Source organism: Prinia subflava, chromosome 20 (assembly GCF_021018805.1).
Source record: "Prinia subflava isolate CZ2003 ecotype Zambia chromosome 20, Cam_Psub_1.2, whole genome shotgun sequence".
Classification (NCBI taxonomy): domain Eukaryota; kingdom Metazoa; phylum Chordata; class Aves; order Passeriformes; family Cisticolidae; genus Prinia; species Prinia subflava.
Genome location: NC_086266.1, coordinates 7,317,450 through 7,340,151, shown reverse-complemented (window position 1 = coordinate 7,340,151; position 22,702 = coordinate 7,317,450). Strand labels below are relative to the sequence as shown.

The following is a 22,702-nucleotide window of genomic DNA, read 5'->3' as shown; positions in this document are numbered from 1 at the left end:
GGCATATGAAATGTCCTTTATTTCCCACAGCACAGTGATGGGAATGTGCTCTCAGCTCCGTGGGACACAGCCCCACCATGGGCAGGGAGCTCAGCTGAGCCTGCAGCTCCCTCAGCTGAGCCCAGGCACATTCCCAGCTCTGTGCCATAGAATCCCGGGCTGTGCTGAGTTGGAGGGGGCTCACAGGGATCATTGATCCAGCTCCTGGCCCTGCCCAGACCCCCCAAAAATCCCACCTTGGGCACCCCTGGAGTGCTGTTCAAAGGCCCCTGGAGCTGTGGCAGCCTTGGGGCTGTGCTCATCCCTGGGGAGCTTGGGCAGTGCCAGCACCCTCTGGGGGAAGAACCTTCCTGAAATCCAACCCAACCCTGCCCTGGGCCACTCCAGCCCTTCCCTGGGTGCTGTCCCTGCTCACAGGGAGCAGAGATTGGAGCTGCCCCCTGCTCTCTCTCGGGAGGATGTCAAAGACCTCACTGAGGTCTCCCTTCAGTCTCCTCCAGCTGAACAAACCAAATGCCCTCAGCTGCTCCTCAAAAGGCCTCTCCAAACCCTTCCCCATCCTCATGGCCTCCTTTGGGTGCTCTCCAATGGCCTAAAGTCTTTTTTATATTCTGGAGATGAGGTTGCCCCAGTGCAGAACTGGGCATGTCCCGAGTCCTCCCATAAATCAGGGAGAATCCCATGTCAGTAGCTGATCCTGTGGCTTTAATTTTGCAACTTGGACTAGGTAGGAAATCTAGGATCATCCATAATTCAGATCAGAATGTTCTGAGAGAAACTCTTTATAGCTCCTGAAATTTTATAAATAATTCTAGAGGGACAAGCATGTAACTCATACAACCAATGGAAACATAAATAAAATATTTGGAAAAAACACCTCAGGGTAAATATTTCAGCACAGTGCATGGCAAGCTGTGTGCAGTACTCTTGTTAACAACAACGGGATTCACAGGCAGAACACCCAGAAATTCAAAATGTCCTTCTCTTTTGGATTCCAAGCCTGACCTGTTTCCCTATTTCTACCCTAATCATCCCCTCAGTGAAACAGAAGAACTCTCAGCACAGTACCTCAAATCAGGAAAAATGAAAATGGGAAAATGAAATGTAGGAAAGTCTCTCATGGGTCATATCTTGGCAACCTCTCTATTCCCACTCCACCTGGCTGCCTGGGAATCCAGGATTGCTTCACACCATTATTTTTCCAAGAAGTGCCTAACTTGAGTTCCCAGTGTTAGAAGCCCCATCCCTTCCCACAGCCTTCAGTAATTCCACTGAGTTCCCATTTTTCCTAGTGTATCTTCCTGCTATCAGACTCCAATCCCTTCCTGGAAGAGGCTTTGGGGAGTTTGGTAGGAATCTAGGAATACAGGAATCTATTAATGCCTCCCTTTGCTAACTCCTGGATTAATTTCCAGCCTCTACCCATTCTAAATCAACAGCCACATTTGCTGTTTGTTTAAATGATACCAAATAGTTTATCCAGGTGTTGAAGAGGAAAAAAAGCCAGGGAGAAGTTGCCAGAGCAGGAGGAGCACAGGATTTAAATGTGTCCCAACACCAGAGCCTGCACGGGTGGGAGCTGACCTTCAGCTCTGTCTCCTAAAAGTATTTTTGGCAGGCAGGTTATTGTGCCAGCATTAACCAAAATGCTTTAAACCAGGAATTTCCATGGAAAACAACACCCTGGTGATCGAGAGAGTGAAGAAGGACGACGAGGGGCTCTACGAGTGCCGGGCCTCCAACGACTTGGGCCAGGACAGCACATCAGCCTTCATCAAAATCCAAGGTGAGCCCGGGCTGAGGGAATGCACAGCTCCAGTGGGCTCACCCAGGGTTCTGGACACATTTCCCACCTGTTGTACATTCACCTGCAGGCTCTGAGGAGAAATCCAACATTGAGGTGATCATCCTGGTGTGCACAGGGCTGGCTGCCACTCTCTTCTGGCTCCTGCTGACCCTCTTCATTCGCAAACTGAGAAAGGTGAGAGAGCCCCAGTCCTGCACAGAGGCTGAGCTCTGCCCCAGTGTCACAGAGTTCAGGGGGCAGATGGCAGAAAAACTGGGGAAATGTCCCTGTAAAGTTTAGTCCATGGTTTGAATTGACTTCTCCAGAGAACCCTTGCACTTGTGATGTTTCCAGCCACTCCTGTGGAACCATAAAATCAGGCACCTCCCTCTTTACGAGTCAAACTGGCTTGTGAGAATAACAAAAAAATACCCTAAATCTTCTAAAAGGAGGATTTGATTTCAGCACTTCACTCTAAAAGATATTAAAGAAAGATCCCAGGCTGTCTGCTCTAGAAATGAGTCCAAACCACACAGCTGATTTGATATCCTTGCCCTTTTTTCACCTCCTTTTTGTGACTCAAAAAGTAAACTTGCAGTAAAGTTTCAAGGAATTTAGATCTATTTTCCTGAAAAAAACAGCAAACAGCAAGGCAAGCTCAGCTCTCTGCTCTGCTTTCACCAAACTGCAATGCTGATTTCCAATGAGGAGAATTTGAGTAAATTCCCCAAAAAGGAGAATTTGAGTAAAATTTCCCCTCCTCTTGCAAACACAGGGATTAAGTTCACATTTTCATCCTTGACCTCAGCTTAACAGAGCTGTGGACGACACTGAATTTCCTCTTGCACTTCATACCTGTGCAAGTCTGCTCACAGAACCCACCCAACCACAATTTCTCACTTTAGCAGCATCAGAAATAGCAATTTCCAGCAGCTTCCCACCAATTTTAAATCACAATAAGTTGCAGCCATTAAGTGGAGAATCAACACTTCAGAACAAAACACGGTGACAATGCCAAAATATGCAGCAGGAAGTGCAGCTCCTGCAGTCCCCGTGGAAAATCAGTGATTTCCTTTGGCTGATCTAGGTGGATTTTTGTGTTTCCAGCATCAATCAGTGCCTCTTCCCAAGAGCCACGGGTGGCAGCCACACACAAACATTTGTGTCTCAGCTGTAGGAAGGAAGGAGGAAGCTGCAGTGATGCATTCCTGGCTCAGAATAAATTTGCCTGGAAGGCAGGAACTCCCCCGGCTGCCAGACAGCTCCCTCCCTTTGGAATCGCAGCGTAAATCCCCTGAATAATTTCTCCCCACCCTGTTCTTAGCCCGATGCCACAGATATCAAAACAGGATACCTGTCAATTATCATGGACCCGGAGGAGATGCCCCTGGACGAGCAGTGTGACCGCCTGCCCTACGACAGCAGCAAGTGGGAGTTCCCCAGGGACAGGCTGCGCCTGGGTGAGTGGTTTGGGGTCACAGCCAGGGCAAGGATGATCCCAAATGCTTCCCCAATGCAGGGCAGCTGTTGGGTAACCCACAAAGAGCCTGTCACAGTGCCAGGTGTCTTGGTTTGGAAAGACTGGTATCTGTCAGGGAAAACTGGAATTTCCCTTGCAATGGAGAATGTAAAACCCCCTCCTCCAAATTATTACAATTTTGCAATTAGGAGCTTTCAGGCAAAAAATATGGGAATAGGAATAACAGCTCTTTACTAGGAATATTAAAAATGCAAATGCAAGAATAAAAAAATAAATAAATTAAAAAAAAAAGCAAACAAACAGAAGTCCCAGAAAACCCTGATGGAGTCAGGAATATACGACCTGACATCCTGTTGTCAGGGTGTTGAAGCAGTCCAAATAAATCCTCCTGCAGTGACAGATGTGGTTCTGTCGGAGCAGAGATGATCCTGCAGACAGGTTCAGTGCTGGTGAGATGGGTCCAGTCTTCCTCTGGGAATCCAGTGGCAAAGAGGAATGTCTGGGGTCCCTATGTCCCCATTTTTATCTGGGTAGGAATGGTTGGCTCCTCCCCCTGGGTGTTCCATCTCCCAATGGATGATGGAATGTGTCAGTCACTGTGAGCCTCAATGGCCCATGAACAGAAGATATCCCCGAGGGTGGGCAGTGGTGACAGAGATCACAAACCCTGCCCCACCTGGTTTAACAGCTGGGCTGTGATCAGAAGGCATCCGCCCTCCTCCCCCTGGAGTTACAAGAGAGAAAGGAAAGAGAAACCATCCCCAACTGCTTTCTACAGATGAAATAGAATACACTTTTTTTTTGGTTACATAACCCAGGACACCAGGGTACTGCTACCCTTGGATTTGGGATCATGGAGCTCAGGATCAGCTGGAATGGAGGGTGAAATGAGGGGTTTGGAAAGTCTCTGTTGAAATCACTGCCACCAGTTCTCCTTGGACAAGGGAAGCCAAACCCTTGACAGGGAGGAAAGGTGCCTCCAGGTACTGTCCCTGCCAAAAGTGATTTCATTCCCGTAGAGGAAAAATGAAAGTGAATTTTCCTTTGAACAAAGCTATCAATTCATCAAATAATCACTTCCTTATCAGCCATCAGAACTCAGCTTTGTGCTGTAAAATGCTCTCATGGAAAAATGTGCCACATTTCACTGAACAGCTCAGTTCAGTGGCTGATGGAGTGAGAAAATGCAAAAAACCTGGCTGTGTTTGTACAGCGAAACTGTAACATCTGTGTGCACTGTGGAGTGCAGGGAAAATATCTGCATTTGTGTGTGCTCTTGGTGCTGCAGCTGGAAAACATGGAAGGAGGACAGAAAAAATCACAAAATCTGAGATGATGATGGGACACAGAAACTGATAGAACCAAAAAGCCAGACCCTGGGTCAGAGCCCTCAGAACACTCCAAGAAATACAGGCAGGAAAATCCAAATGAAAGGGAAAAATAAAGAAAAGTTATCGTCCTAAATTCCCTCTAGTGCAGCTTTTCCATCAAATCAATGTCAGTAACCCAAGGGTTAAAGGATTGTGACTGCCTGAGTGCCTTGCTGGCTCTCTCCGTGATTCATGAGAGATCAGGGTGCCACAATTACCCCAAACTCTGCCTCCCCTGGGTTCCAGGACAGCCCAGGTGAGGTTCCCCCCCTCAATCCGTGTAGGGCAGCCCTGTCCTCAGTGAGTGCAGTGATTTCCCCTGCTCTGTTCTCTCCCGTGCTCTGTTGCATCCAGGCCATATGGATGGAGATCCCTGGATATCCATATGCCACAGGATGTGATTCAGGCTGCTGTGCCTGTGCCTGTGCACCGTGCCTGGTTCTCCTGCACAGCTGAGGTTGCATGTTCTCTCCTGGCTGGTGCAGCCTGGCCTCACTCTCGACTCTTGCTTCTCTAGGTAAAACTCTGGGTCATGGTGCTTTTGGGAAGGTGGTGGAGGCGTCTGCTTTTGGCATTGATAAATCTTCAACCTGCAAAACAGTTGCCGTAAAAATGCTGAAAGGTACAGAAATCCCTCTGAGATCCCCCCAGCCTGCTCGGGGGAGCGGGGGCAGCCAGGGGCACAGGGCTCAGCTGCCAGGCTGGCTGGGGCCTGCAGGGAGTGGGATTCCAGGTGGGAATTAGCTATCCTGGAGGGATGCAAGGGGAGGAAGTGACAGTGCTGTGCTGCTGGTTAAGGCTTGTATTCCTGGAGGAAGAAAACAGCAGCTTCCAGGTCTGTGGGGTGAGGAGGGGAGCAGATCACGGGGTGTAATTACACGAGACAGCCCAAAACTGGAGCTGAGCCTTCCATGGCAGCCCGGCCAGGTGTGGAATGGCTCAAGGGGCTGGAAAAATCCCCAGCACCAGGAGAGTGAATTAGAGACGTCTTGCTTGCAATTATTGAAATGAAGGGAAGCTCTCCCCATGGGGTGGAGGGAAGGAGGGAGCTCGGAGCCTGTTCTTGCACGCTGGGTTTGCACAGGGAGCCTCCAGACAGCGAGGGATGAACTCATCAGCCACACGCTGCCTGCAGGGCAGGGCTGGGAGCTGCTCCCGAGGGGCACTCCAAAGGCTCAGCCCTGCTGCCATGGGCTTGGAGCTGCTCCCGAGGGGCACTCCAAAGGTCCATGGCCCTCACGGCTCCATCCTGCTGCATGACACCATTAACCCCTGCAATGCCACCAGCCAGCGACTGCTGCCATGGGACCTGCCTGCTGCCACCAGCTGCCTCTCCTGCTGCTCTGCTGTTCCCATCTCTCTGAAATCACCAGAACAGCCATTTGTCACCTCTCTGGACCTCCTGGTCTCCCCTCTCTATTTTCATCCTTCTGATCATCTTCTCTCCTGCTGTTGTATCTTCCATGCCCATTTCCAGATCCCTGAAATATCCTAGAAATCCCTGATGCAAACATATTCCCATCTCCATCAAAACAGCCTGGGGTTCCCATCTCCATCAAAACAGCCCTGGACAGCTCTGGGGTTTCATTCCCTCCATGCTGCGCTTCCCAACTGATCTTCATGTCAGCTCTGCCCTGCCAGCACACATTCAGCACCATTTGGCAGATTCTCCATCGTTTTACACCTCCCTCCCCATGGAGGCAGCTGCCTCCTGCTCTGGTCTGCCCCTCCCCAGCTAACGTGCCCGTAACTCATCACTTTCATGAATAAAGCAGATTGTCTTCTATCAGTCAACCCATCCTGGGAATTCAAAAGGCTCTGGAGGTGCCTGGGTTCCTGCCATCCCCATGCAGTATGCTGGGGCGTGTTCTGGACTGAAGGCTGAAATTCAATGTGCAGAATTGTCTAAAACACTTCTGAGCTGGCTGCGTGTTCCAGCAGATGCCAGGAGAAATCAGGAGTGATAGCACCCATGGACACACCAAACACTGCTGACTGAAGGGATCTTGGAACAGCTCCTTATTTATGACACAGTTTGGAGGAGGATTATGGGGAGTTCTACAAACATAAACACCAAATGATTTGTTACGTAGCTGTTTCTTCATATTTAAATCTTGCATGATGCAAAGGCAAAGGAAACAGGCCAAAGCTTCTCCTGTTAAAATACATCATGGAAGTTTTGGAGAGAAGGCTGGGAAGATAAAGCAGCACCTGAGCAACCTTCTGGTCTGAGGGTGCCTGCCTTAAAATAAAGTCACTGGCCAGCCAGGGCCTCCCCTGTCAGGTTCATGGCTCACACACAGATATTAGAAAATGTATTTCTTGGGTCAATTCGATCATACAGGCCTGGGCTTTAGTAATGCTGCGTTCCGTGGGACGTTTTGGGGCACAGCCTCCAGATGTGTGGACTCCTCATCACCTGCAGTGGAGAGCTCTGAGGTTTTGTAGCCAAGTCCTGCTGAACTGCAGAGCCCAGCAGAGAGGAAGGGACATGTTCTGTGTGCTGTGGGGGCTTGCAGAGGTTGGCTTTGCTAAGCTTGCAAAACTGAGTCCTGCCAAAGGCTCTGTGGGATCAGGTTTGGGGGAAGGGACCGGAACCCTCCATAACCCAGGCTGGAGAAAGGAAGAGTCACCCAAAAGATAAAGTGTTATCCCACTTCATAAAGGTCAGCAGACAATGAAACGGATGAATTATTATCTGTGTGAGAGTCTGAAAAGCCAAGATACTGCAAGGAACCTGGGTGGGTTTTGTTTCAAAGGATAAACAGGATCTTGCTGTGTCCTGTTGAAAATATCCTGTTGTGTAAAGATGAATTTTCCTGTTTATCTTAAGCAGAATGTGCAACTACTAACGAATGCAAGGCTCTAATGTCTGAGCTGAAGATCCTCATCCATATAGGACATCACCTGAATGTGGTCAACCTGCTGGGAGCCTGCACCAAAGCTGGAGGTGAGGAGTCCTCAGTAAATCGGGAGCAAAAAAGAAAACTCCTTTCAGGCACTTTTTGGGTGTTTGGGAGTGCCTGTGGGGCAGTCAGTGCAAGGACAGCCATTTCCAGCTCTCTGCTCACAGGGGAGCCGCTGCTGCTCCTGCAGGAGGTGGCCTCATCCCACCCAGGGCTCCTGAACCTCTCCCACCCACGGTGCCACCTCTCTGCTTTCTCTGGAGGCCCGTTCCCAAAAGGGATTCTGCACTGAGGGGAGGAGAACACTGCATTGCAGTGAGGTGCCCAATTCCTGCCCGTGGGCATTTCCAGGCTTCTTCTCCCTCTTCTTCCCTGCCTTATCAGGAGGATGCACCAGGCTGAGCCCTTGGCTCCCTGAGCCTCTCCTTCCCAGCCCTTCAGGCAAACACAGCAGGTTCTGCTCTGTCCAGGAATCCTGGGACAGCCCCGGGGGCAGCAGGAGCAGGGACTGCACGGGGCCGAGCTGGCAGGGCTGGCCCTGCCCCGTGCAAAGCCCCATAAATCTCAGACCTTTGTCACTAAAACCCCCCACACTGCCAGACAGAGCATCCGTGCCTCTTACTGTGCCCCAGCTCCAGGGGAACAGCTCTTGAGGATGGCTCCTCACTGCTGACCTTCCAAATCTTCCAAACCACCCCCAGCACACAGGTTTAGGTGACCCGAGGGCAAGGGAAACCCCAGGGTGAAATAAATGAAGGGAGCAAATCAAGAGAAATGGTGCACAGGTCTCTCATAACCTGAGACTCCAAAACCATCAGTTTCCAACAGTTGTTGTCCAGCCACAAGGGGAAAGGAAAACTTCAGTGAGGTGGATTTGGGAGGATGCCAGGGGAGAAACCTTCCCTCCAGCAAGGTGGTTCCAGTCCCTCAGGGAACAGGAGCCAGCAGCCATGGATGCTGTGGGACCTGGGAGCCATGGATGGGGAGCTCGCAAGAGCTGAAGCACCCCAGACCCCAAAAGCTCGTGTGGGAGCAAGGGCAGCTCCAGCTGGAGGGGTTCAGGGCTCAGATGCAGCAGCCAGAAGCCTTTGCTTGGGACAAAGGGCCCAGAGCCCTGGGAATGCTGGTGAGTCTCCTGTGCTGACAGGTCCCTGAGGGGGCTCAGGAAAAACGGGTGCCTCAAACCTGGCAGCAGGACCAGGGGTCAGTGGTTCTTAACAAATCAGCCCAGAGGTCTGCTTGCACAGCAAAACACACCTCAGGCACACCTGATCAAGGGCTCTGGCTGTCCAGTTCCTGAGAAATTTTTCTCCCAGGAGTTCCTCGATTTCCCACCCTCCAGCCTGCCCCATCCTGAGGGGGAGGTGACCCTCCCTCCTCCCTGCCTGGGGCAGCCTTTGGGGGCCGAGTCTGGAGCAGAGGGGTGCAGCAGGACCCCCAGGGCAGGGGGAGCCCCGAGGCAGGCACTGCTTTGTTCTGCTCTGAGCACTGCAAGTGCAGACTAAAGAAAAACAGCCTTGAGCTCCAGGGACAGACATGGATCCGAGTTCCTGTGAAATTCCAGGGCTCTCCCCTCCCCTGTCAGGCTTTATGTAACCGTGTATTCCCGATGGAGTCTGCTATTAAGTATGCACATACATTATTTTAACAAGGTACCAAATAAGAGAATTTAACACTTTGGCAGAGTGTCTGATGTTCAGCAGTCAGAACTAATGCAGTGTGTGCTTTACAATGAGGGAACAAAATGTGGGGAGGCCATGTCTAGGAAGCGTTTCAAAACCATGAATAAATCACTGAGCAGAGCTATAAAGCTCTCCTGGAATCTGCATTTCCTCAGGGCATCCGTGAGGGACATTGGATTTTGGGTTCTTCAGAGCCAAATCTCTTGAGCACGGCCAGATCCCAGCACAGAGCAGAGCTCTGGGGTCAGCACTGGAACCACTGGGATCTGAGGATTTGGGGTTGGAGTTTTTGCAAGGTTTCAGGTTGTTCCAGCTGCAGGCAGAGGTGCTGGGTGTGCACTCAGGGCTGCAGTGCCCTGAGAGCAGAGCCTGCAGGAGCCCACAGGGAGCACCTCGGGCTTGGTTCTTGCAGGAATTGAGCATCTCCCTTTCTGTGCTCCCAAAGGCTGCTCCTCGCTGTCCCAGGGTCCCTGTTCCTCCTGGTGCTGTCCCCGGGCAGTGCTGGACAGGGAGCTGAGTGCAGCCCTGCTCCTGCCCGGGAGGATGCAGGAATTCCTTCCCCAAGTGCAGCTCAGCCCTCCCCTTTTGAATTCAAACTCCTCACTCTGAACCACAGACCTTCTGCAGAGAAAAAGGTTCTGGACATGAAACCCATGGTGTTTGGGGTTGATAATATTCCATGTTCACCCACATCCCTGTCCCATGAATTCACCTTATCTTTCATTTGATGATTACAAAAAATAAAGCTCCAGAATGCAGATTTTCCCTTCTCTAACATCTCACCCTGCACCTTAAAAGCATTTCAAGCAGGTCTTAAAAACCTGCATAGTTGTATAAAAGCAGCACTGAATCTACAGTGGTTTGTAGAGGAATAAGGAAGAAAGTGAGAGCACTTCCCAGGCTTTCAGAAACTTCAGACTGAGCATTTTTGCAGCTTTTCATTTAGATGTGTCTATAGCCCTGCATACTTTGATTTCCTCTAGTGGCATCAGCTCCACCCAAAACAAACAATTGTGAAGCCAGCAGAGAAAATGAGAACTGCTCAATGTACAGAGCAAACCAACCTCAACAGCATCTGGGATTGTGTTGATCATCCTGAGTTTTCCTTGTTTATAAATTAGGAATAAATAACAACTGTTACCGTCCAGTGGGGAAAAATAAGAAATGTGTTCCCTTCTCTCCACATCCCTACTGGTTGTGTCACTCCTGTGCTTCCTCATTTCTTCCTCTGTATAATCGAAATGCCACTTATTTTGAAGAGGATTTGGTAGGATAAATTAGAATTATGTGCTTTGCAGCGCTTCAAAACTCATTTCACTTTCACTGACTTTTTTAGGTCCTTTAATGGTCATAGTGGAATATTGCAAATATGGAAATCTGTCCAACTATCTCAGAGGAAAACGAGGAGATTTCATTGCATACAAGGTAAGAAAATGAGACTTTTCACAGTCCCAAGGCAGGGAATCAACAACCACTGACAAAAGCTGGATTTGCTCTGCATTGGCACCAAAACAGTTGGGTATTTCTGTGGGCACTTTATTTTCTCTCCACATTTCAATTTGTACAAGCAAGAAGAGGGATATTTTTCCCCTGCAGGATCTCACTGCTGTCCCCTTCTAGCATCTCCTAAAGAATTAGTTGCAAGTACCCAAACACTCCAGAGCACTTGGTAAAAAGGGAATTACTTGTGACATGCTTCCCAGCACAAGGAGGGCGACAAAATAGGAGTGAAAAACTGGCATTAACTGAACTAGGAGAAGGTGAACCCTCCCGAAATACAAATCTGGGTGGGGATTTTTGTTTCTAAGCCCCAAGTGAAAGTAGCTCATCCTTCCCCCATCTGCTCATTCCCATCCTCTGTCCCTTCCCCTGTGCCAGCCCTGAAGTCTGTGCTGTGACAACAGCCTGGATCGTGGATATTCTGCATCAAAACCAACCAAATGGTTCCCTGACAGTTCTCTGCATCCACACAAACCTCTGTGCCAGCACAGACTGGGCTGGGGTGGGAGCAGCACACAGGAGCAGAAATCAGTGACTCCTTCTTGTGAACATCCAGCATGGAACAGGCTCTGTGATCCCAGCCCTGCCACAAACTGCAGCCTCACCAAGATTATTTTCCCAGATTATTCCATTATTATTATATTATATTTTATTATTATTAAAGCTATTGTGTACAGGCAGCAAAGTACATAAGGGACTTGTGTGAGTGAAGATTTTGCTGGTGCAGTCACTCAGAATTTCTTTCTCATCATTGCTGCCATGAGTTGAGGGCTGGCTGTGCCTCTCTCCCCAGCACAGACACATCAGGGGATTTTTAACATCCTAAGACAGCAAGAGCATTACAGCCTCTCTCTGCTCACCTCTCAGTCTCACCCAGCCAGCTTTCAGCTGACTCTGATCTGGAATATTGCTATCAGTGAAAGTGGAATAATAAGTAGGAATAAATAGGAAACAAGATTTTATTAGTTTATAGTTGGAGCTAACAAAGCCTGGTTTCCTATTTATTCCCACTTCAGGAAACGTCATGTTCAAACATGCTCATCTTCAGAGGACCCTTTCTCCTTATGCCATTCTGTGACATGTTTTAAATCCTCAGGCTTTGCATCATACAAAGCTAAAAATCAGGTTTATGCCTTTTCTAGTCCCAGGAAAACTCTGACCAAGCCGAGAAAAGTCTGGATGAGTCCAACAGTGATTTGACTGAACTGATCAAGAGGCGCCTCGAGAGCGTGGCCAGCACAGGCAGCTCTGCCAGCTCAGGCTTTATTGAAGATAAGAGTTACAGTGACTCAGAAGATGATGAAGAAGGTAAAGAACCCTACCTCATCCCAAATCTTTTATTGGAAAGGTTTCTGTCACGTCGCTAGTGCCACACTCACTGCCACACTCTTTATAAGCCCTTACATGGCTTGGCTTCTTCCTGAAATCCCAAATTCTCCCTCTTGCCTGTTCCCCACTCCAGCTTTCTCAAGAAAAGGGAGCTCTGTGTTATGTACAAAAGCTGCTCCTGTTGTGTGAGAGGAGAAATAGGAATGTTTTACCAGACTTGTGAGGTCACTCTGTCCCTGGGCTCTTGTCTATAAAGTCTCCCTCACTCCCAGCCTGGGGTGTTGTTTCCCCATAGCTGAATGAGTGATTAATGGATGAGGGCACTTTGTTCATCATCTGATCTTCTTCCTCTGGGTCAGGGGTGGCTCCCCCAGAGCTGTAACCCTGCAGAGATCCCACACCCAGCACTCAGGTGCGGGGCTGGGGCTGTCAGCACACAAGTGGCACCAGTGCCACACAGCTCTGGAGCTGCTGCTGCAGGGTTTTGCCACGTCTCTGATCTCTCCTAGATGCTGAGGATCTGTACAAGAGGCCCTTGACTCTGGAGGATCTGATTTGCTACAGCTTCCAGGTGGCAAAAGGCATGGAATTCCTCGCCTCCCGAAAAGTGAGCTCATTCAGACTTCTTGCAGAGTATCTGATTTGAAGTAACCCAAACACACTTTTGAGTCTGAGAAACCTGCTTTTTGCTCTTCTGTTAGAGTGTTGGAGATCACGTTAGCTGTGGTGGTTGAGCAGTAATTAGCACTGATGGGGTTGTGAAGGAGCATTCATCATGTTCTTGGCTGCAGGGACTGGCATCTGCAACAGGGGGGGTTAGATAGGAGGAGGGAATACAGATTGTGAGACAATTTGTGGAACTGCCTCATAAATAAATGCAGAAAGGGCTTTTGGAGAAAGCTCCTTCTAGTGTGGTGAGTTATTCCTTTAGTTTGTCAGAGGTGTTGGGACTGTCAGCAAAGTCAGCACTTCCTGGATAAGCAGGAAGGAGTTTGTAGCCTGTGGAACACCTTTTCAGAGAAATGCAGTGTAATCCACGGGCCAAAGTGTGAGCACACACCTGAGCCTGCACCCACACACAGCCACCAGGGCAGCCCCAGAAATCCTGGGCAGGGTTAACCCATCTCACACCCTCCTGGACCTGCGCTGGCAAACGGAGCTGCAGCTGCTTTTTGGCTTCTCCTAAATTTCCCAGGGACCAGCTAACTAGAAAATAGGACTCCCTTTCTTGTTTTAACTGCAAAGTTATTGTCTTGGTTTGGAAAGACAAGTATCTGTCAGGGAAAACTGGAGTTTCCCTTAGAATGGAGAATGTAAAAACTCCTCCCTCCACATTGTTATAATTTTGAAATTAGGAGCTTTCAGGCAAAAATATGGAAATAGGAATAACAGCTCTTTACTAGGAATATTAAAAATGCAAATGCAGGAATCAAAAAAAAAAAAAAAAAAAAAAGGCAAGCAAGCAAACAAAAGTCCTAGAGAACCCTGAGAACCCTGACGCAGTCAGGAATATACGACCTGACACCCTGTTCAGGGTGTTGGAAGCAGCCCAAATAAATCCTCCTGCAGTGACAGATGTGGTTCTGTTGGAGCAGAGATGATCCTGCAGACAGGTTCAGTGCTGGTGAGATGGGTCCAGTCTTCCTCTGGGAATCCAGTGGCAAAGAGGAATGTCTGGGGTCCCTGTGTCCCCATTTTTATCTGGGTAGGAATGGTTGGCTCCTCCCCCTGGGTGTTCCATCTCCCAATGGATGATGGAATGTGTCAGTCACTGTGAGCCTCAATGGCCCATGAACAGAAGATATCCCCGAGGGTGGGCAGTGGTGACAGAGATCACAAACACTGCCCCACCTGGTTTAACAGCTGGGCTGTGATCAGAAGGCATCCGCCCTCCTCCCCCTGGAGTTACAAGAGATAAAGAAAAAAGAAACCATCCCCAACTGCTTTCTACAGATCAAATAGAATACACTTTTTTGTTGTTACATAACCCAAGACAGTTATTTCAGACAGAAAAATCAGAAAACTGACTCTGGTATGGGCTTGTTCCCTGAGTTATTCTCTCTTTGGCATGTCCCAGTGTGTTTGGAGCAATTCCTGCTCCCTCTCTGAACTGCTCCCAGTGCAGGTCATTCCTTCCCCCGTTCCCAAAGCAGCTCTCCTGCTCCTTGCCCAGCCCCTCTGACCCCGTGTCATTCCCTGGCAGTGCATCCATCGGGATTTGGCAGCCAGGAACATCCTCCTGTCCGAGAACAACGTGGTCAAGATCTGCGACTTCGGCCTGGCCAGGGACATTTATAAAGACCCCGACTACGTGCGCAAGGGAGATGTGAGTGCAGAAGCTTCACTTGTTACCCTCAGGCTGGGCTTGGGCAGATCAGTAACAGCAGATCTGGCAACCTGTTGTGTCTCTGGCTTCCAGGCACGGCTTCCACTCAAGTGGATGGCTCCAGAAGCTATTTTTGACAAAATTTACACCACGCAGAGTGACGTGTGGTCTTTCGGAGTGCTGCTGTGGGAAATATTTTCTCTAGGTAAGAATGGTTTCAAATCCTTTTTCTCCCCCCCTAGTTTATGGCTGCTTAGCTAAGAAAAGTTTTTAACAAAAGGTGATCATGTGGGGCAGTTGCTTCTGTTTCCCTGAGGACAAGTGCACAGCGCAGATCAGGTAAAATAAAGCCAATTTCAGTGAGAACTCCACCTGACAAAGAACATGAAAACACTGGGGAGGGGGATCAAAAATCCAAAATCCTGGCCCTAACATTTGAACCCACTGAAAGCAACAGAGCCCAGAGATAAAATGCCACCCTCTGCTGCTGGGGGGAGTGGGAGGTTTCTTGGACAGCAATGCAGAAGTTTCCCATCAAACCATACCTGCCTCAGGGAACCCCAGAGCTCCAGGGCTGCAGAGTCACCCTGCTGTGGGCACAGTGGCTGCTGCTGCTGCTGGCAGCCCGTGGAACACCAGCCCACACGATGATTTATCCCTGCTTCATCATCCACCCCACAAAATCTCAGATTTTCCAGGTAAAAATCTGGCAGCAGCTGCTTGGTGCAAGGACCGGCTCTGGGCTCAGCCTGAATCCTTTTGGCAGCAGACCAAGGGTAGAACATGGGCTCTTGTGGCTGCATTGTTTGCAAGCCACGACATTTCTAAAAGAATAATGATGATGTTCTTCATGTAGTCGAGATTTCATCCCAGGGTGCTGTTAGGTTTCTCAGCCTGGCTGAGCTCTGGTTACTGTCCAGCAGATAAAGCTGTGAAACTTAGACAAGCAGCCCTACAGACACTTGGACTGTGCTGCTCTCAGATTCTCCTTGCAGAGTGGCAAGATTTGTTTTCCTGAGGGAATTTAGGAATGTCAGCTCTGGCTTTTTAATCAGCATTTGCAGACAAAAGAAAACAAAAAGCATTGTCAACTTAAGCTGCTGGATTTTAAAGCAAACTCTAATCTCCTTCTATCTTTAGTCCATGGATCAGTTGAAATTAATGATTGGGCTCAAGATGCCAAGTGAAAATGCAAAGTCTGGAGCTGTTTCTATCCTAATCTTTACTTAGGGCTGGCTGCAGAATCATAACCTGCTCTCAGTCCAAGTCTTTGATTTGGACTTTTCCCTACTCCACATCTGCACACCAAGCAGAAAGTTCACACTCGAGTGGTTGAAACAAGTGGCAGCTCCTGCTTTCCCTGGGGTTCACCCCTGTTTATTTAGGGGGTTGTTATTTTGGGCTGAGCCCTCCATGGCTCTGTGACAGCATCACCTGCTGCAGGTTTAGAGACAGCACAGAAAGGCAAAGCTCCAGAAGCACCAGGAGTGCCCTGATTTTATCAGATTTAGCATCTAGAGACACACTCAGGGGCTGGGCTCTCCACTGGGAACCAAAGGAATGCAGTGCTGATGAATCCAAGGACCACTGCAGGAACAAACTTTGTGTCACTCCCAAAGATCCTGACAGAATTCAACAGATGGCCTTTAATACTGAACACTAATACAAATTAAAATCCAGTCAGTGAAATTCACCTCTATTATAATCTATTTTTTTAAAAAAAAATTTCTCTTTTAGGTTTCTCTTTTTAGGTTCTTTTAGCCCCTTTCTTGGCACTATCCCCTTCTGAATATGGAGTCTCCCAAATGGCTGCAGGGGCTGCCACCCGTGCAGCCGCCTCTGCCCTGGGTGTGACATAGATCACAAACTGCTTTTTCAGTTGGTGGCACAGGCTCAAAACCAGTCATTTTCTCTGAGAGGGTTTTTCATGCAGCTCATCCAGGCATGTCTGTGGTTTGGCACTGCTCACATCTGCAGCTCAAACGATAAATATTTAATTAAGGATTTGTGTCACTGATTGAATTCTCTCATATAAAAGTTTTACAGATCATTGAGAGCCACGAGATGGAAGTTGTTTGTCGTTGCCACAGGGTGTGTTTTGGCTCCCATTTACAGCTGCTGCTCTCACTGGGTCCCACAGACTGAGAACCCTCTAAAAAAGGGGAAAACACTGATCAGGAAAATGCAGAGTGTAGTTTGTGTCCTTGCAGGGTCAGAAGCTGAGTGAAGGACAACAGGCTGCCTGCAGAAAGGCTGGCAGCCTGCATCTGCTTTGGAGATACACAGGGAAATCAGGACTTGAGGGAATATTAATTTCCATCTGGGGCTGAGTTTGCAATGAGCTTTAAATGATTCAAATGAGGTCAGCACACCTTGTGTCAGGTAGTGCCAGCAGTGTTTAACACATCCTGAAATCACTAATGGTACAGAATGTCAGTGTCTCCTGGAATTTCAATGTGCACTGTTCCAAAAGCAATCAGAGATAATTATGTAAACAAGCAGTGCCTGGTAGTAACATCAGCATCTCATTATCCTGCTAAAATAAAACCAAGATCAAAAGAGGGCTCCCATATCCAATGCATGCCACATCTTTGAGCATTTTGGAGATTTCCCCTCAGGAAAACATCATGTGTAGGCCTTACACCATATGTTCCAGCCTACATTTCTCCCAAGCTGGCTCAGCATTCCAAATCCAGGTTATTAGATTTATCCCATAGTCCAGATAAAGACAGTGCTGAGTGGAAGTGGGAAAGGGAGGGTTCCTTGCTTTTATGATCTGAGCTGCCTCCAGCTGGTAGGAGGCCAGCACTGGCCAAATTATAAACTACCAAAAGATCTTGCAGTCAAAAATCAATCATAGACTTGTGGAATGTCCAGCAGCTGGAATGGATCCTCAAGATGACCTAGTCCCAATCCCTCCCGCCATGGGCAGGACACCTCCTACCAAACCAGGTTGCTCAAGGCTTTATCCAACCTGGTTTTGAACACTGCCAGGGTTGGGGCATCCACAGCTTCTCTGGGCAACCTGTGCTAGGGCCTCACTACCCCCCAGTGAAGTATTTCATCCTAATATTTAACCTAAATGTCCCTTCTTTCAGTTTGTCCCATTGCTCCTTGTCCTATCACTGTTATCCTTTGCCTTCCCTGTATTTGCTCTCACCAACACCTTGCAGTTGATCTGATCTGTGATGTAACCCAAGACAGAGAACTCAGACTGTGAGAGCAAGTGGGGCTCTCCATCTGTGAGAGGAGCAGTTATTCCCAGGTTATTCTGAGCACAATGACACACCAAAGGCAAGGCTGGGAAGGGAAATCTGGGTATAAAGCACAAATGATGGTGCTGCCTATCTCTTACACTGTCAGCCCTGTGCTCTGGTACTTGCACATCCAGGGAATCCAGGAGGGCTGTGGATAAACATCCCTGGGCTCTGGATGTGCTGGGAGCCCGTTTGTGCTGAGATTCCTTCTCAGGCAGTGCTGGGATCTCAGCTCCCCAGTGCAGGTTCTGCCCACAGAGCAGGCACGTTCACAGAGTGGAATAATTCAGGAAGCAGCCACATTTTGAGCCCTTCTTCAACTCTTTATCCTAAAGATTGCTGCTCTCATTGTGCCCCCAAGTGCACAGCACATGATGGTATTTTCAAATGGGGAAAAAATTGCAGGAAATATACAGGAATGTTATAGACAGATTCCTCGAGGGCTGGATAGATTCCATTCAATCTCCTATGTTAAGACTTGATTAAATTGTTTTCAAATTCATCATCCAGCCTCTGGGATGCCAGAATGTCCAAGACAAGGGTTGTGCTGGACAGGAAGCCTTTGCTGAGGAGGGAGGGAGGAAGGGACGGAAGTTATAAAGTTTTATCCACAGTAGGTTCAGTAACATTTCAAACTTCAGACCTCTCCTGAATTTTATCTGTGAGCTCTGGATTACCCAGATGCCACAAAACTCTCCCAAACTTTAGTGGGAGCCAGCACAAAGGTCCCAGCCCTTCACAGCACTCAACCTCTGCAAAGCAATTCCAGCTGCCCTGCCAGGGTTCACTCAGAGCAGGATATTGGCAGGGTAACAGTTCAGAAAGCACCAAGTAACCCACTGAACGAGCTGGAACTTTTCTACCACTGACCAAGAAATACTTTAAAGTCTTAAACTAATAAAGTTTCTTTCTCCTGTGCCCTATTTTAACTTGGAGTGGTCCTGACAGTATCACAAATGCAGAGCAGACAGCGTGATGGAAATCTCTGAAGAGGCAGAGTGAGTCTGTAACAGGTTTCCAGACAAAAAATGTAGATTGTGAGGGACTGCAACTCCTTCTTCACTCGAGCCCCTGTTATTGCCAGACCCTGGGGAACCTCAAATGCTCAGCAGAGATCACCAATTCCCTGGGCTGGGCCTGTCTCAGTTTGGAAAGACAGGTATCTGTCAGGGAAAACTGGAGTTTCCTGTGGAATGGAGAATGTAAAACTCCCTTCCTCCAAATTATTACAATTTTGCAATTAGGAGCTTTCAGGCAAAAAATATAGGAATAGGAATATTAAAAATGCAAATGCAGTAATACAAAAAAACAAACAAGCAAACAAACAGAAGTCCTAGAAAACTCTGATGCAGTCAGAGATACCCTGACACCCTGTTCAGGGTGTTGGAAGCAGTCCAGATAAATCCTCCTGCAGTGACAGATGTGGTTCTGTTGGAGCAGAGATGATCCTGCAGACAGGTTCAGTGCTGGTGAGATGGGTCCACTCTTCCTCTGGGAATCCAGTGGCAAAGAGGAAAAGGTCTGGGGTCCCTGTGTGCCCATTTTTATCTGGGTAGGAATGGTTGGCTCCTCCCCCTGGGTGTTCCATCTCCCAATGGATGATGGAATGTGTCAGGCACTGTGAGCCTCAATGGCCCATGAACAGAAGATATCCCCGAGGGTGGGCAGTGGTGACAGAGATCACAAACACTGCCCCACCTGGTTTAACAGCTGGGCTGTGATCAGAAGGCATCCGCCCTCCTCCCCCTGGAGTTACAAGAGGGAAAGAAAAAGAAACCATCCCCAGCTGCTTTGTACAGATGAAATAGAATACACTTTTTTTTGTTACATAACCCAAGACATCAGGGTACTGCTACCCTTGGATTTGGGATCATAACCCAAGAGAGGGACATGGGGACTGTGCCACTGAACCCCTCTGGTTTGTCCCACCAGGTGCCTCTCCATACCCCGGAGTGCAGATTGATGAGGATTTCTGCAGGCGGCTCAAGGAAGGCACCCGCATGAGATCTCCGGAGTATTCCACTCCCGAAGTGTAAGAGCTGCTGGGACCTGACACATCCCATGAAAGGGGTTGTGTTTGAGTGGGGAGGGGGAGGAGACCACAACTGGGTATTTTATTTTCAGTAAACCTGTGACTGAGTATATCTTGGGTGTCTGACAGCACAGACTAGTGCTAAGGACAGCCCAGGCCAGCCTGACCTTCGCCAACAAGACGATGATCCGATGTCCCATGTCAGCTGTAGCTCATGGAGCTCAGACTCCAGATGCTGTGACAGAAACCCAGAACCAGCTTTTATTGACACAACCAGGACTTATTTCAGCAATATCAGCAAGGCCCGGCAGCCAGACTCTAAGTTATGTGAAAACCAGAATCCTGCAGGCTCAGCTGAGGCAGGAAGCAAAAAGCATTCCACACAACTAAAACAGAATTTCAGCATGTGGAGATCTGAATCTCTCTTAGTCCAAAGACTGACCAAACCAAGCAGCAGTGGAACGAAACAGCTTGGAAGAAAAGCTCCCATCCTTTCCCATTCCTAATCCCTGTTTTTTCCCTGCAGCTACCAGACCATGCTGGACTGCTGGCAGGGTGTCCCCACGGAGAGGCCGACGTTCACCGAGCTCGTGGAGCGCCTGGGGGATCTCCTGCAGGCCAACGTGCAGCAGGTACAGCAGGGCCAGCCCTTCTGCAGGAAACGGGGTTTGGACACCCGTGTGCATGGGCAGAGGTGAAGATTATTAAACACCAACATGAGAATTCACTTCCTAGCACAGCTCACTAGGAAAATGCCTGCTGGGATGAGTAAAGACAGTGTTAACTACTCAAATGCTAACTTTACTTCTGATTTGCCCAACCTCCTGAGCTTTGTCTCTCATTTCCAAGTTTATGTTCACCAGATCTCTTGGGAGCTTTAAAATTATGTAGCTTAAAGCACAGAAAGTCAGGTATTTCGTGATTAATTTCATAATAGTTAAACCAGTTGTTTTCTTCTTCAGTAAAAACAACCAGATCAGTTATGCAATTGTCAATTTAATTGAAGAAGAAATCAAATCCTCTCCTTCAGCTCCTTCCTGTTTGTAAACAAATTTAGTGGAGCTGAGTTGAAGAGGGCCCAGTCTGCAATATGAAGAGCTTGTGAGTTTGATTCTATAACCAAAGTAAATTGAGGAGACATAAAAATCATGATAAGGGAATAGGGCACTTAACTGCTCCTCAAAATTAAAAACAGAAAGAAGCACAGGGAAATTTGGACAAGTAGTTTCAGGAGCTAAAGGCAGAGTCATTCCTGAGGATTGCTGCAGGGGGTAATGATGAGGCAGAGCTCATTACCATGAGCGGCAGCAATTCCTGGGAAGGACAAGAAATTAAATCCTTCCAGGCTCCCGTTTTAAGGCCTGGCTCTTCGCAAGCTCCTGAAGTTGAACAAAACCAAGCAGTCTGTACATGGGCCATTGCTTCTGACCAGCACTGGAATATCTGAGCCCATGTCCAGCCATCCCAAAGGGCCCCAGTTTCCTCACAAATCTTCCTGCACGGAGTTCTTGGATGAAGCATGCATTCCAGCTTCCAGAACTTCCACAGGGTGTGAGGAACATGATAATCACCTTGAACAAACAGCACAGTTAAGTTAAAACACAATTTAGTCCTTTCTCATCACAAAGCTCTGTAGGATACAATAACCTCTCACATCTGAGATGCAGCACAAAATGAACTTTACCAGCTTTGTGCTCTTTTCTGTTATCAATTTCACAGGATGGCAAAGACTACATTCCACTGAACATCACCTTGTGTCCAGATGGAGACTCCAACTCCAAAACCTGCCCCGTGGAAGAAAACTCAAACAATGGAGTGAATCGCTGGAGTGCAGTGGAAACTGGGTGAGAAAGGCAGATACAGGGAAAGAAACATTTCACTGTCTGCTGTCCTCCCTCAGCATGGCTGGTGACAGAATCAGACAGCTTTGTCAGGGTGTTGGTGATTAGATACAAGGGGTGACAAAAGAGAAGTGGTGCAGGAAGCTGGGCTGTGTGAGGATGTGACTGAGCTGCATCTGCCTGGGTTTTGTGCTGACCCCTCGACTTTCCTGCTTTCAGTAACAACAGCAAGAAGAGACCCCTGAGTGTGAAGACATTTGATGAGGTGCCTGTGGAAAAGGAGAAAGTGATGCATGAGGTAAGAGAGGTGACTGCATCCTTCCCCAGCAGGTTCACAGATCGCTCATCACCAGCACCAAAACACTCATTGGAGCTTTTGGACTCTGTTTGGTAGGAGAGAACTTTAAATCGGGTGGAAGATTTGGCTCTGGCCTCTCACACCCAGGGCTGTGTGACAACAAAGAGGGACCTGCATTTCTCTGAACAAATAATTTAAAGAGAAGCTCACATGTGATTGCCCTGGCTTTGATCTGGCTAAAGGGCTTTATATTAAATATTTCAAGATGTTTTCCACCATAAGAAAGTAGCAGCTCTTGAAATGAAGCTCTTTGAGGGAAATGTGTCCAGAACTCATTCTGGCTGGCCGAGACAGCCAATCTCTTGGTGGGGTGAAGGTGCTCAGTTCTGGGTAGACAAGAACAAGATTCAAGATCCTGGTCTTGATTCACACAAAGGGTTTTAACCCTGGATTTTCCTCCCTGCAAGTGAAATGTAGTTATTGCCAGTTTAATGCCTTTGCAGGGTGAGAGAGTGTTAAAGGGTTTAATTTTCCTTCCAGGGGAAAACAAAGGCTTGTTTTGTTACAGAATGAGGGTTCTGCTTGTTGGCTTCCTCTGAAGTTATGGGTTAGATTTTCTTACTTAAAAAAATCCCCAGGAACAACTCCTGAATTGCCTCAGTGGTGCAGGCAGCCCCTGACTGTGCTGTCCCCACCTGCTGCCCCCATGGCACCCTCTGTGTCCCTAAGGAGGGACCTCTGCAGGGCACAAATGCTCCAGGTGGATCAAAGTTGGGGGGGAAGCCTGAATGCCTCAGGAATGCTCCTGACACAGGAGGAGAAGTCTCAGGTGCTGAGGAGCAGCAAGGGAAAGGCTCCAGCTGAGAGTCCCTCTGGGACAGAGCCATTCCTCAGA

The 22,702-nt window shown here is 48.5% G+C and overlaps 1 protein-coding gene across 1 annotated transcript in view; it reads left to right on the top strand.

Moving 5' to 3' along the window:
• LOC134560473 (vascular endothelial growth factor receptor kdr-like) overlaps positions 1-22,702 on the top strand; it is a 127,742-nt gene that overhangs the window by 90,316 nt on the left and 14,724 nt on the right. The window contains exons 15-28 of the mRNA XM_063416490.1: positions 1,661-1,786; positions 1,875-1,981; positions 3,111-3,246; positions 5,154-5,258; positions 7,473-7,586; positions 10,561-10,649; positions 11,867-12,032; positions 12,563-12,660; positions 14,257-14,379; positions 14,473-14,584; positions 19,569-19,668; positions 20,195-20,300; positions 21,388-21,512; positions 21,729-21,807. Of these exons, the coding sequence (XP_063272560.1) occupies positions 1,661-1,786; positions 1,875-1,981; positions 3,111-3,246; positions 5,154-5,258; positions 7,473-7,586; positions 10,561-10,649; positions 11,867-12,032; positions 12,563-12,660; positions 14,257-14,379; positions 14,473-14,584; positions 19,569-19,668; positions 20,195-20,300; positions 21,388-21,512; positions 21,729-21,807 (1,586 nt within the window). The remainder of the gene's footprint in view (positions 1-1,660; positions 1,787-1,874; positions 1,982-3,110; positions 3,247-5,153; positions 5,259-7,472; positions 7,587-10,560; positions 10,650-11,866; positions 12,033-12,562; positions 12,661-14,256; positions 14,380-14,472; positions 14,585-19,568; positions 19,669-20,194; positions 20,301-21,387; positions 21,513-21,728; positions 21,808-22,702) is intronic.